The 14,689-nt window shown below is 39.4% G+C and overlaps 1 protein-coding gene and 1 long non-coding RNA gene across 2 annotated transcripts; both read right to left on the bottom strand.

The window, feature by feature from the left end:
* Positions 1–557: 557 nt before the first annotated feature.
* Positions 558–7,486, bottom strand: LOC149033934 (uncharacterized). Its single transcript, XM_089194237.1, has one exon. It carries the CDS (start codon positions 6,542–6,544, stop codon positions 974–976), a length of 5,571 nt encoding a protein of 1,856 aa, XP_089050363.1. The 5' UTR covers positions 6,545–7,486; the 3' UTR covers positions 558–973.
* A 150-nt stretch (positions 7,487–7,636) lies between these two features.
* Positions 7,637–11,125, bottom strand: LOC149033935 (uncharacterized). The gene is made up of 3 exons (XR_016183031.1): positions 11,032–11,125; positions 10,340–10,449; positions 7,637–7,750 (listed from the first exon to the last, which is right to left on the bottom strand). It is a non-coding gene; the product is annotated as an uncharacterized LOC149033935 (long non-coding RNA).
* Positions 11,126–14,689: the final 3,564 nt, after the last annotated feature.

Consider the following 14,689-nt stretch of genomic DNA (forward strand, 5'->3'; position numbering starts at 1 on the left):
ATAAAAAGCATTCCTATGCATAAATTTTCCTTTGATAATAAAGTAACCTTTTCCAGGCGTTCATGCATTTGATAAAACGGAGCGAAATAGTAGCAGCAGAGCGAAAGTAAAGGATAATGAGTATATGAGTAAAAAGTATCTATAAGCATACAAGAGTCTATGTGAGGATACAATGTTATCTACACATAGGGGTATCAATTAACCCTTTACACACTAATATCAATGTGCATATTCTCCACAATGATTTCTATACATTTCCTTAGTTGCTGACAAGGAGATTTTGCTTGATAATCAAGAGCTCCTGTACTTGTTGATCATTTCCTTATTCTCATGACCTTAATGTTTAATTCAGGAGTGACACTGTAAGGAGAAATTAGATGCTAGTCACTCTTTGGGGTTAAAGGGTTAAATTGATAAAACTACTGGGGTATTTGTGAGAATACAATGGTTTGTATTACTGTACGATTAAGAGTATCCCTTTTTTTTCTTTTTTTTAGGTGGTTATTTTGGCATATTAAACCACAATATTTTTTTCAAAAGCCTTGCAAGAAATTTAAGCTCAGATAAAATTTCTTTTCCAAGTCACACATTTGTTTAAAAGTCTCTTGAATTGACCAACTAATCACCTTTGAAAAAGGATTAAAAATTTTCTTTTCTCGAAGAACTAATCTCGTTCGAAACCTAAAAAATTGTCACACTTCGCTTGGGTGGTTTGCTCAACTAAAAACTTAAAAAATAGATTGGAGTTTTTAACATCGGAACTCTTATAAAGAGACACACTGTACGCTGTCTTGTTTCAGATTGATAAACTTAGACGTCTGATGAGCATTTTACAGAATGCTTTCCTCTGTGTATCGATCCGAGTTTTCCTTCGCATATGGCGTCCTTTTTCTACAGGCTAGTAATTAAATAGTTCCGAGCTTTACTAAGTTCAGTTCATTCTGCTACAGAGGTTTTATCAAAGTCATGGCTCTTAAGGTGCGCTAGGCACCGGCCAATTTCCAAAATCAAATGTTACGTTGTCACCCATGATCATAAATGGCGCCCATTGAGAAACTTTGTCAAAGCCGTTATTTCTCATCCACTTCCTGGCCTTGTGGAGAGATTCACTTGCGCTTTCACCGTGGTACAAATGTTTGTAGAAACAAGTCATGAACTGCTCTGTGGCTGTTTCTTCCAGGGCCCATCGTGCCGCTAACACTGAACGAGCTCCGGATCCTAAGAACGCTCGGGCGATTCCAATAACTCCCTCTGTTCTAATTTTTCCACGAGCACTGTGACAACAACTAAGCACCACTAGTTTAGCTCGCAACCGAGTTTTTGAAATATCTGCCATCGTCAAAAGATACTCTTCTTCTCGAGGAAAAGGTGGGAGTGGGGAATGGTGCTCAGGAGAAAGAGCAATCTCCCCTCTTTCGGGATCTCCATGCGCAGTAATGTGTATCAGGCTCGCTGAATTTATCGCTTGGAGTACAGAATGCTTTGTGGCGGACTCTCCTATCAAAGGTCTTACGCCAAGGAGTGTTCCAATCATCTCTGCTTCCTTTCTTGCACACGGCAATGGTATCATTTTTATGCACTTTCTCTCGTAAATCACCGTTCCAACCACAGGGTCACCCACTATCAGAGCCCCGGTCTGACTGTGATAGTCTGGAGGACTGTCTTGCACAAGCTTTAGAGTCGTGAGAGAGGGAACCAGCCGAATCCTGCATGTCTCTGATAAATACTTGCCTCCTTCGTCAGTCAAGGCTGCAAATGGCACTTGGTAAACACAGGAATCAGGCACAATTATGATCTCGGACTGCTTCAGTAAACTGGCCACGGGAGCGATGATTATGTTGTAACACAAGTGAAGACTTGTTTTGAAATCTTCGGCATCATAGTAAAGACAGTTAAGAGGTGACATCAGTTCTTTAAAAAATTCATCTACCTCAGGGACTATTCCGGTCACCTTGTTGGGGTCCAGGTTCACTTTCTTTTCTGAAAAAGTAATAGCTCCCGTTGCTTTTATTATCCAAAACCGCACCTCATCTCTACCAACCGAAATGTACAGGCATGCACAGTCTGTTTCTTTACTGATGATCTCTTGAATGCCGCACCAAGATTGTGGATCGCTTGAGATCTGCTCTTGAACAGAGTACTGAGCTGTCATCAAGTCGGCCAGGCCTCTTGCCCTTCTTAGCTCTTCGACGTAAAGGGCGTCTTCAGGCTTTCCAGTGGAAGAAAGCAGCCTACTGAATAACTTGAAGGGAAAGGTGCCGTACTCTTCTAAAAGAGATATTTGAGACTCATCGTTTTCTTTAAGAAAACCTCTCAAAGTTTCGAACTTTTGAATGCCTTGAAAAAGATACGAAGAAGCCTCTTCAAGATGACCTTGTGACGCCAGTAACACCGATAGATTACAAAGGCAGATAAACTCGTTCAAGTTGTGTCCAATATCCCTACTTAGTAGGAGAGCTTCCTTAAGGTATCCTTCGGCTATGTCATTTTTACCAAGCGATTGGTAACACGATCCTAAATTGTTGTAGCAGACTACTACATTTTCTCTATCGCCGATGTCCATGCTAATTGTAAGGGCTTTCTGGAAATCTTCTTGAGCCTTGTCATATTCACCACGCTTACAAGAAATTGCACCAAGGCTTACGTAGTCTGATGCTTCTCCGGTTCTGTCATCGATACCCTTTCTAACTGCCATTGCCTTCTTTAGATAGTCATCAGCCTCTCTAAACCTGCCAAGTGATTGGAACAAAGTTCCTAGGTTTCCGTAGCTTGTTGCTTCTCCATCCCTGTCACCAATTTCTATTTTGATAGCGAGTGCTTTCTCTTGATATTCTCGGGCCTTGTCATATTGACCAATTGATTGGAACAAAGTTCCTAGGTTTCCGTAGCTTGTTGCTTCTCCATACCTGTCACCAATTTCTATTGTGATAGCGAGTGCTTTCTCTTGATATTCTCGGGCCTTGTCATATTGACCAATTGATTGGAACAAAGTTCCTAGGTTTCCGTAGCTTGTTCCTTCTCCATACCTGTCACCAATTTCTATTGTGATAGCGAGTGCTTTCTCTTGATATTCTCGGGCCTTGTCATATTGACCGAGTGATAGGAACAAAGTTCCTAGGTTTCCGTAGCTTTTTGCTTCTCCATCCCTGTCACCAATTTCTATTTTGATAGCGAGTGCTTTCTCTTGATATTCTCGGGCCTTGTCATATTGACCGAGTGATCGGAACAAAGTTCCAAGGTTTCCGTAGCTTGTTGCTTCTCCATCCCTGTCACCAATTTCTATTGTGATAGCGAGTGCTTTCTCTTGATATTCTCGGGCCTTGTCATATTGACCGAGTGATTGGAACAAAGTTCCTAGGTTTCCGTAGCTTTTTGCTTCTCCATCTCTGTCACCAATTTCTATTGTGATAGCGAGTGATTTCTCTTGATATTCTCGGGCCTTGTCATATTGACCGAGTGATTGAAACAAAGTTCCTAGGTTTCCGTAGCTTTTTGCTTCTCCATCCCTGTCACCAATTTCTATTTTGATAGCGAGTGCTTTCTCTTGATATTCTCGGGCCTTGTCATATTGACCGAGTGATCGGAACAAAGTTCCTAGGTTTCCGTAGCTTGTTGCTTCTCCATACCTGTCACCAATTTCTATTGTGATAGCGAGTGCTTTCTCTTGATATTCTCGGGCCTTGTCATATTGACCGAGTGATCGGGACAAAGTTCCTAGGTTTCCGTAGCTTGTTGCTTCTCCATCCCTGTCACCAATTTCTATTTTGATAGCGAGTGCTTTCTCTTGATATTCTCGGGCCTTGTCATATTGACCGAGTGATCGGAACAAAGTTCCAAGGTTTCCGTAGCTTGTTGCTTCTCCATCTCTGTCACCAATTTCTATTGTGATAGCGAGTGCTTTCTCTTGATATTCTCGGGCCTTGTCATATTGACCGAGTGATTGGAACAAAGTTCCTAGGTTTCCGTAGCTTTTTGCTTGTCCATCCCTGTCACCAATTTCTATTGTGATAGCGAGTGCTTTCTCTTGATATTCTCGGGCCTTGTCATATTGACCGAGGGATTGGAACAAAGTTCCAAGGTTTCCGTAGCTTGTTGCTTCTCCATCCCTGTCACCAATTTCTATTGTGATAGCGAGTGATTTCTCTTGATATTCTCGGGCCTTGTCATATTGACCGAGTGATTGGAACAAAGTTCCTAGGTTTCCGTAGCTTGTTGCTTCTCCATCCCTGTCACCAATTTCTATTTTGATGGCGAGTGCTTTCTCTTGATATTCTCGGGCCTTGTCATATTGACCGAGTGATTGAAACAAAGTTCCTAGGTTTCCGTAGCTTGTTGCTTCTCCATCCCTGTCACCAATTTCTATTTTGATAGCGAGTGCTTTCTCTTTATATTCTCGGGCCTTGTCATATTGACCGAGTGATTGGAACAAAGTTCCTAGGTTTCCGTAGCTTGTTGCTTCTCCATCCCTGTCACCAATTTCTATTGTGATAGCGAGTGCTTTCTCTTGATATTCTCGGGCCTTGTCATATTGACCGAGTGTTGGGAACAAAGTTCCTAGGTTTCCGTAGCTTGTTGCTTCTCCATCCCTGTCACCAATTTCTATTTTGATAGCGAGTGCTTTCTCTTGATATTCTCGGGCCTTGTCATATTGACCGAGTGATCGGAACAAAGTTCCTAGGTTTCCGTAGCTTGTTGCTTCTCCATACCTGTCACCAATTTCTATTGTGATAGCGAGTGCTTTCTCTTGATATTCTCGGGCCTTGTCATATTGACTGAGTGATTGGAACAAAGTTCCTAGGTTTCCGTAGCTTGTTGCTTCTCCATCCCTGTCACCAATTTCTATTTTGATAGCGAGTGCTTTCTCTTGATATTCTCGGGCCTTGTCATATTGACCGAGTGATTGAAACAAAGTTCCTAGGTTTCCGTAGCTTGTTGCTTCTCCATCCCTGTCACCAATTTCTATTTTGATAGCGAGTGCTTTCTCTTGATATTCTCGGGCCTTGTCATATTGACCGAGTGATTGGAACAAAGTTCCTAGGTTTCCGTAGCTTGATGCTTCTCCATCCCTGTCACCAATTTCTATTGTGATAGCGAGTGATTTCTCTTGATATTCTCGGGCCTTGTCATATTGACCGAGTGATTGGAACAAAGTTCCTAGGTTTCCGTAGCTGGTTGCTTCTCCATCCCTGTCACCAATTTCTATTTTGATAGCGAGTGCTTTCTCTTGATATTCTCGGGCCTTGTCATATTGACCGAGTGATTGGAACAAAGTTCCTAGGTTTCCGTAGCTTGTTGCTTCTCCATCCCTGTCACCAATTTCTATTGTGATAGCGAGTGCTTTCTCTTGATATTCTCGGGCCTTGTCATATTGACCGAGTGATTGAAACAAAGTTCCTAGGTTTCCGTAGCTTTTTGCTTCTCCATCTCTGTCACCAATTTCTATTGTGATAGGGAGTGCTTTCTCTTGATATTCTCTGGCCTTGTCATATTGACCGAGTGTTGGGAACAAAGTTCCTAGGTTTTCGTAGCTTGTTGCTTCTCCATCCCTGTCACCAATTTCTATTTTGATAGCGAGTGCTTTCTCTTGATATTCTCGGGCCTTGTCATATTGACCGAGTGATTGAAACAAAGTTCCTAGGTTTCCGTAGCTTGTTGCTTCTCCATCCCTGTCACCAATTTCTATTCTGATAGCGAGTGCTTTCTCTTGATATTCTCGGGCCTTGTCATATTGACCGAGTGATCGGAACAAAGTTCCTAGGTTTCCGTAGCTTGTTGCTTCTCCATCCCTGTCACCAATTTCTATTGTGATAGCGAGTGCTTTCTCTTGATATTCTCGGGCCTTGTCATATTGACCGAGTGATTGGAACAAAGTTCCTAGGTTTCCGTAGCTTGTTGCTTCTCCATCCCTGTCACCAATTTCTATTGTGATAGCGAGTGCTTTCTCTTGATATTCTCGGGCCTTGTCATATTGACCGAGTGATTGGAACAAAGTTCCTAGGTTTCCGTAGCCTGTTGCTTTTCCATACCTGTCACTAATTTCTACTGTGATAGCGAGTGCTTTCTCTTGATATTCTCGGGCCTTGTGATACTGACTATGCGATTGGAACATTTCTCCGAGCTTTGCGTAACACAGTGCCTGGCCATGTATGTTTCCCATCGTTTTCATGATGTTGATTGCTGATTCGTAAAATTTCCAGGCGTCCATTGATTTGCCTTGTACCTGAAGTATTTCTGCCAGTTTTAAATGTAGCCATCCTTTTTCAGCTGTGTCATTAGAATCCAGGTATAGGAGGAGTTCCCTGAGGTATTTTTCTGTACTTGTGTAATCCTTTATATAATCGTAAGCACAGATTATTGCCAAGTAGATGGCACAGAATATTAAGTTTGGCAATGAACTATCGATAGCCTGCGCCTGACTGTGTAATATAATCAAACATTCCTTGTATACCTCGATGGCTTGTAACACGCGACCAGTTTTGCGAAGGAACTCGGCGACTACTGTACCTATCAAGACAGCTGATGTAGCTTCTTTTATGCTGTCCATCCTGACCCTGTTTCTTCTCAGTTTGAAAAAAAAAAAGGAGAAATTAGTGAAAACTTTTACACGGACTGTTTATCTTTAAATTTCAATCTTTATCTTCCCCTCCCCGCCTTGTATTCTTTTTGTGTTCACGCGCGGCGCACGTGATTTCACAGTTAAGTTAGTAAATCACGTCAAAGAACTCTAACCTTGACATTGGAAAACTGAGGTAGACATTTTTCGCATACTTTTATTTTATTTCTTTTTAGCCAAATGTTGTTGTTCATTTAACAAGTTTAATACATATTTTCTACGGAGTTTGGACTCTAGCCCCTTGTATCGTAGATCGATATTTTACATTGTCCATCAAAGAGGAACACACCTTTGCCGTCTATTCTACTGGAGTGTTCATTACACTGTCACGCGAATCACGCAGATCAGAGACCAACTGGAAAATTAAACCGGCTAACAGAACACAACAAGTTTCATTTGACTTGCTGATTCATATTTAGTTCACAGTAATTCAATTCAATTATGTAAGAAGGAGCAATGCTTTTAACAAAACCGATTTACTGGGCTCTCGAGGGAGCTCGTGTTGCATCAGACTGCTTACTGCTAATTCGAAACTGCCCAGCCAATATCTTAATAATAATCGCATTTCCTTGCAACAAGTTCGCGTTTCTAGAAATTAAATTAGAGAGTAGGTTTTCTTTGATCTGTTTCCCAGATATATATTTTGACTCACGGGTTTTGCATGTTCCATATAAGCTACCTTTGTGTGAAGGTCCTGTACTCTATGGCGTGTTTTTTATAATTATAATTGTCAGTACATAATCGATGTACACTTTATTTGATGATCTTGTAATTTGATTGCGTAAAACCTTGAAAAAAGTGCAATATTTGTCGATGCTTTTGAATAAGTATTATAGGATATCGAAATATAAACAAATGATCTCTTTTCCCTTGTATATCTCATTCAATGGAAGAAGCATACCTTCTTTTCAAAGGGGGGGGGGCGGGGGGGAGCAGTGTGATCTATATATGCTAGTAATGTTGTTATTCCTATGATAATTTTCTTTTGTAGCTTTCATAACGATACTAGTGTTGTTTGGATTTCTAACACAGTCAGCATTGATGCAACTTACCTTAAGCAGCTAGAAACGTTCCTTATTCATTTTGATGAAGGCAGAGGGACTTGTATAAGATCTTCCGAGGGAGGTCAACTTTTTCCTAGAAAATAAAAGAAAAAAATCCATGGTGAAGGGTCGGGAATTTATCAAAATAATTTTTTTTGTGTGTCTTATGCCAATCTGGCAAAGTCTCTTTCGGAGTCAATATTTTTCCACTGAATAAGCGATCGCCCAAATTTCGTACAAAAATTTTGTTCCCATTGATAGACTGCAAATGTAATGAGCGTAAAGTAAATACACATTGTTTCTTTTCGCCATGAAAATGGGGTGGGTTTAAGTCACCCGTTGCCAGAACGCAACGGGTGACTTAAACCCACCCCACGGGTCTTATACCCACCCCAATTATCCATTACTATTGGAAAGTGAAACTTCCGGTAAATTCCGAGTAATCAGAACTACCTGACATCAGAACAAAAAAATCACTGGTTCTTTGAAGGAAGTTTCGACGTCATGAAAATGGTAAGTTACCCGTTGCGTCTGGCGAATAATTATTTGACGACTCAGGAGACAAACAATCACTCGATACCAACATTTATATACATTCATGATATCTTCCTGAGCCAGCCATTTTAATATTTAATATATAAAAACTAAGGAGATCGCCCGGCGCAATCTTCCGTTGAGTGACAAATTTAATTTTCAAATCGTTTCCAGTTCTGCTGTAGGAAACAAGGAACAATGCTTTTAACAAAACCGATTTACTCAGCTCTCAAGAGAGCTCGTGTCACATCATACTGCTTACTGCTAATTCGAAACTGCCCAGCCCATATCATAATAGGCTTTAATAATAATCGCATTTCCTTGCAACAAGCTCGCGTTTCTAGATATTAAATCAGAGAGTAGGTTTTCTTTGATCTGCTTCCTAAATATATATTATGACTCACAGATTTTGCATGTGTTCAGAAAATGTTCTATATAAGCTACCTTTCTGTAAAGTCCTGATTCTATGGAGTGGTTGTTATAATTGCCCGTACATAATCGATACGAACTTTATTTGATAATCTTGCATTTTGATTGTGAAAATCCTTGAAAAATTGCATTATTTGTCGACGTTTTTGGAAAAGTGATGTAAGGTATCGAAATATAAACAATGATCTCTTTTCCCTTATATATCTCACTCAATGGAAGAAGCCATAGCTTCTTTTCAAAGAGGGGGGAAGCAGTGAGATTTCTGTATGCTGTTAATGTTGTTATTCTTATGATCATTTTTTTGAAGCTTTCGAAACGATGCTAGTGTTGTTTGGATTTCTACAACAGTGAGCATTGATGCAAATTGCCTTTTGAAGTTAGAAACGTTCGTTATTCATTTTGATGAGGGTAAAGGGACTTGTATAAGATCTTCCGAAGGAAGTCAACTTTTTACTGGAAAAAAGTAGAAGACCACCATGGTATAAAGTCAAGAATTTATAAAAATTATATTTTTTGTCTCTTGTCACGCCATCAAACTGAAAGTAAACGGACAGAGTCGGCTTAAAGCCAAGAACCATCGACGAAATTTATACCAATGTGGCTATGTCTTTCTTTCGAAGTCAGTTATTTCCCACTGAATAGGCGATCGCCCAAATTTCGGACAAAATTTGATGGGGTGTAGTTTGAGGAGGCCAGTTTTGTTCCTTTTCATAGACTACAAATGTAATGACCGTAAAGTAAATGAATATTGTTTCTTTTCGACATAAAAATGATACGTTACGCGTTGCGTTCTTGCAAAGACTTATTTGACGACTCAGGAGAGAAACAATCACTCGATACCAAGATTTTTATACATTCATGATATCTTCCTGAGCCAGCCATTTAAATATTTAGGAAAAGCATTGGAGGTCATGTCTATGGCTGGCGAAAAGTTTCATTTTTCATACGTTTTTTTCCTTTCGGGGTAAAACGTCATTACTCTTGTGTGCCGTAATATTTTTAATTTTGGATTTTATAGCGTCAAGCAAAAATTAAGGATATCGCCCGGCGCAATCATCCGTTTAGTGTTAGACAAAAATTTAATTTTCAAATCGTTTCCAGTTCTGCTGTATTCGCTGTGAACGGCCTGCACATCACGGGTCATTTTGATTAAAAAAGCCCCAATTCCTCAAAATATTATCTGAGAGTTTAAAAGTTTCTTTTTTTTTTTGTTTTTTGTTAAATAACTTTGATTACAGTTCTCATTTTTCCTTCAAGTTGTCAAAAATTGGTAACAACAGCTTTACCTTCTTAGACTATTCAGGAGGGCCGTAACCAAAAGGATCTTCGGTTGTTTGTAAACAGCTCCCCCAGCAGTAATGATAAAGAAACACCATGGTTTGCTCCTAAATCATTGTTACATCATCATATAAAACTCCTCTCCGCCCTCTTCCCCATTAAAAACATTTACCCCCCCCCCCTTAATTATCCACTACTACTGGAAAGTTTCGATAAGATTCAGGAAAAGAATCTGTGGAAAAAACTTGATCTATTCGGAAAAAAGCTTTTCAAGAATTTCATAATTATTTCCAAATTCTTGAAAAGCCACAAGCTACGGAAACCTAAGAATTTTGTTCCGATCAGTTGGTCAATATGACAAGGCCCGAGAATATCAGGATAAAACACTCGCTATCAGAATAGAAATTGGCGACAGGGATGGAGAAGCAACAAGCTAGCTTACCGTTTCAAGACAGAAGCTCCAATTCAGTACTGTAACAAGTCTTGGTTGTAATTTTGGGTTAAGAACCCAACTGTTCTTGCAAAACAATGTGTACTGAGACCGGATGTTACCTGTAACAAAAATTAATTGTTTCATTTTTGCATGCTCACAATTGTCATCGGTAAAAAAGTTAGACTTACAAAACCGAAATATATTTTCATAAAATGGCGCCGCATTAAAAGTAGGATAACAAATATCCGTCTCTCCTTATCTTTCCTTCATTGGAGAAAACAGAATGAATTTCATTTAAGATTTTGTGATGGCCATTCGGAATTCATATTTTTCACATAACGGTTGGAATTCTGCGCAAGGTTGGTGCGTTAGTAGATTGCCCTTCGGCTAACTCAGAGGATATCGGAATTTAATCTTCAAAGAAGGTAGCTTGAAAGAAATCATCATGTCCAGTGTCGGTTAAAATACCAGTTAATTCGTCGAATTTAGTCAATGTTTGGTAGGTCTAAGTGGGCTTAAAAACGTTTAACCGACTTTGCTGTATATGAATTTCTTTCAATTTCTATTGCACGTGTCAGAATTCTCTTCCGCCAAGTCATTTATCACATCATTCATAACAGGACGAGGTTTGGAGCAGTTTTAAAAACTGATGTTCTAATCGTGATGGATGTGAATCAGGTGTTTTCACAGACAGTACTTACCACAATCTGTAGCCTTCAGTGCTCTGTTTCGAAAATAACTTTAACCATCTCTTTTCGTCCTTAAAGTTTTTTTTCCAACACACGTCATACGTCAGTCATATCAGGCAGCTAATAAAATGTGGTTGTCTGTTCCTGTTCGACTGTAGGTTCCCTGGACATTCTCCTCCCCAGGCCCGCTGAACGTAACGGCCAAACGTAAGCGCCAGTGGAAAAGGTCCTTTAAGTATTATCAATTATTTATTAATTTTGTGCGCTTGTCGTTGGCCGATTTACGTAAGGTTTTTATTAGACCAAGCGCTGGACAATCTTTTATTTGTGGAGCCGTCAGTCTAATGTATGCACTGAGCCCCTTTTCATTGACATTTCCCTTGGCGTGGAAACTGCGAGAAACTATCCAACATGAACATGGAAATATTCTCCACCGTCAGATATGAATTAATTAAAAAGCGGTAAGCTTAAGAGCCAAGCGAGGTAAACGAATAAACTCGCTCCAAGGGCAATTGCAGAAGAATCAAGGAAGTAAATTAATTTGTTTGTTTTCATATTAAGAGGCGATCTCTGTAAGAGCGGTCCAAAGGCATTTCGCATCGGAACAAAGTTTTTCCTCAAATTTTGCCCAATAAAGTATCTTTGGTAGCTAGTAAATAAAACCATATTAGTTTCTTGAAATCTGTATGTTAAAACAAAATTTTTACAGCTCTCAAAAGACAAAGCTGCAAAAGGCCCTTTTTTGACCGCTTGCGACATGGAAAATTTCAAAAGTTGAAAAGCCCGGTCCTCGTATCACACCGCATGCAGCAAAAAAATCTTTTGCATTCTTAAACTGTGTGATATATAAGGCGTATAAAGCGCATTTCAATTTTGATATTCGTTTATTCAGAGGTTCGTCATAACTTATTTAAAGACACTCGTTAGTCGACAGCTTTCCGAAATTGGTCAAAAGTATTCTCTCTTTCTTGGTTGATATTGCTCAAGTCCCGACCAGACCATTGAAAACTCCGTTTGGTTTCTTCTAATAAGATGTTTGGCAGCAGAAAAATATAAATACATCTTGCACCTATTAATTTTTTTCGCCGTGGTGACTTCAAACTATTAGCGATTTTGTTAGCGTGACAGCCGATTATGCACATTAGTTCATTGAGCAAACTCCGACCGTTTTATATAAATAGCTCAATAAATCTCAGATTTTATCGGTTTTAAGTTTAAAAGATAGTAGGAAAGAGCTTTTAGACCACACCGATTAATACTTTAAACATTCTAAAAGGCCAAACAACAACAACAACGTATCGAATATCATAATTTGATTAGCGCTCTCGGTCAACATTTAAATGGCAAACTCTTTTTTAAAAATTTGACTTCTGTTATTTCATATTTGAGTTCTGACAGCTTACGCTATTCAAAACTGTAAGAACATTTGAGAACCAAACTACAGGATTTTATTTGGTACAACTGGCGATAACAGCACACACTGAAATACACCGTGACTAGTGACTCTGTCACGTAATTTAATCGTGTAATTATCTTGAATATCACTTAAGCAGCGAAAACATTGTTTTTTGGCTCAAAAATCTAGTCGTCACTTGGCATGAAGAAATTGTCTTAGAACCACGGGTGCCAAGTTACGGTGTGATCCCCGGCGAGGCTCAGTTTATAAAGAAGGAAGGGTTGCCAAGCTGGTTTTCAGTGGTCGTGAATGGTCAAGGTGAATGGGTACGCTTCTAAACTGGAAATTTTTGAAGCAAACTGCGGCGTACTTCGGTTTCACGGGGAAGGTTAAGTTTGAAGTGAATTGAAATGAAACTACAGTATATGTGCTTGGATTCTGCGTTGGACTTGTGGCCGCCCGGCCATTTTGAGCTCGTATTTTTCGCTTCTCGGATCGGGCGTTCGGAAATGGAGTGTGCAGCCTTGGGCTTCTCTTATGTACGTAATAAACCTAGATATAGATAACTCGCCAAAATGGGTTCTTTTCAACATAGTAAGCGGTCAGACAGCAAGCGATACACTGTGGAAGTAAGGTGAGGTATTTTTTATTGAGAATTTGACCGTACTTTTTATTCCTAACAGCGGTTGGAAATATTCCCATACAAACTCTTGTAATTTCGCCATGACTCTTATTTTGCAAGATGATCATCTCACAGCTGGAGCTTGGGCTGCCTGTGGTTATACATCACTTTGAGACACTAGATTCATCAATGTTTTTATTAACTTCAACTTTGTCAGAAATATCTTATTTGTGCAGCGGTATATTTATATAGCCAAGGCCATAACAAATCAGGGCAATGAGAGGGCCAGAAGGTTATTCCATGTTTGGTGCAATCCCAGACCAGACAGGGCCATGCTTGTGATGCAAGTGAAATTTTACATGAAACAGATATCTCTCTCATTGAAATTACTTGCACAAATTAAATAGAACTCCTTAATTTTGCCATTTTGCAGGATTCACTCTTTGTGAAAATTTAATTCTTATTACTTTACTCTGCGGCTGGCTTTAATCACTGCATGGCTTCTCCCATAGATCAGTCGTGGAAATTTCAATTGTTAAGTAAAAACCATTCATAGGAAATGTGGTACAAAACCTGATTTGCTTCACTGTCACCTCAAGCTTTGGATCCTTTGGTTGAGGATGTACAAATCTTGTTAGTTCAGTGGGTAAATAGCCAACTTTCTCATAGTCTGAGGAAGACATTATGTATACTGCAATTGCATTTTTGTTATAGGGTTTGTCAGGTTCAGCCTTAACATTAGCAAAGATGTGTTTATTATGTTCATAGTGATACTCATAGGCTACCTGTAATGCTTTCTGGTATTTTTCAGAATAGCAAGTTCCCATAACTTTAAAAGGTAGACAATGTGTGATGTCCTCCATTGATTCATACAGATCTGAGTTGGAAACTTCACCACAATTTAAGCTATCATAAGTGCATTATAACGAGCCAACTCATCAATTTGTCATGTATCCAAGATTCACCTACACGTGGAGTACTTTGATAACAACAAAATCAGTTAACCTAAAGTTTTAGCAAACTTGAGCTACACATCTTGTGCATATAAATCGTATAGATAACTGAAAGGCACAAGAAAGGCACATTTTAACTTGAAATTGTCAAAAATTACGCAAACCTGAAATAGGTCTTTTTAGACAGCCCACTTCTTTTGTGTTCCTTGTTTTCTATGGATAAGCTTCTGGCTTATTCAGAGTCGAGGTAGATAATAGTTTCAGTGGAAACTCTGTGGGAGAAAATGTCTCTTAAATTGAGCAACGTAAAATTGCCCGACTTTGTCTCATTATAGTTGGTCTCACTCCAATTTTTTTTTTCTGGTGGTCACCCAACTTTTTGAATGCTGTATATATTTTTCAGTAACCAGCTGCTGCTGCTGATCATAACACTGCTTGTTGTCGGAGACTTTGTGATTTGTGCATGACACATGTTAGATGATGAGTGTGAACATTATGTCAAGAGCTAGAAGCACCAGCTTTCGTGATTTTTTTACATTGATTGGTTTGCATGATTGATGCAACCTTGAATAACCTTTTCAATCAGTACTTAGCAACAACCAATCACAATGTAGAGAATATAGTATAAGAGAGTGATTTCTTACAAGTTATGCAGAGTAGCTCTTTACACACCCGTTGTAAAAGGGTGAACATGAGAGT

This window comes from Pocillopora damicornis, chromosome 14 (genome assembly GCF_964200805.1).
Source record: "Pocillopora damicornis chromosome 14, jaPocDami1.2, whole genome shotgun sequence".
NCBI classification, from domain to species: Eukaryota; Metazoa; Cnidaria; class Anthozoa; order Scleractinia; family Pocilloporidae; genus Pocillopora; species Pocillopora damicornis.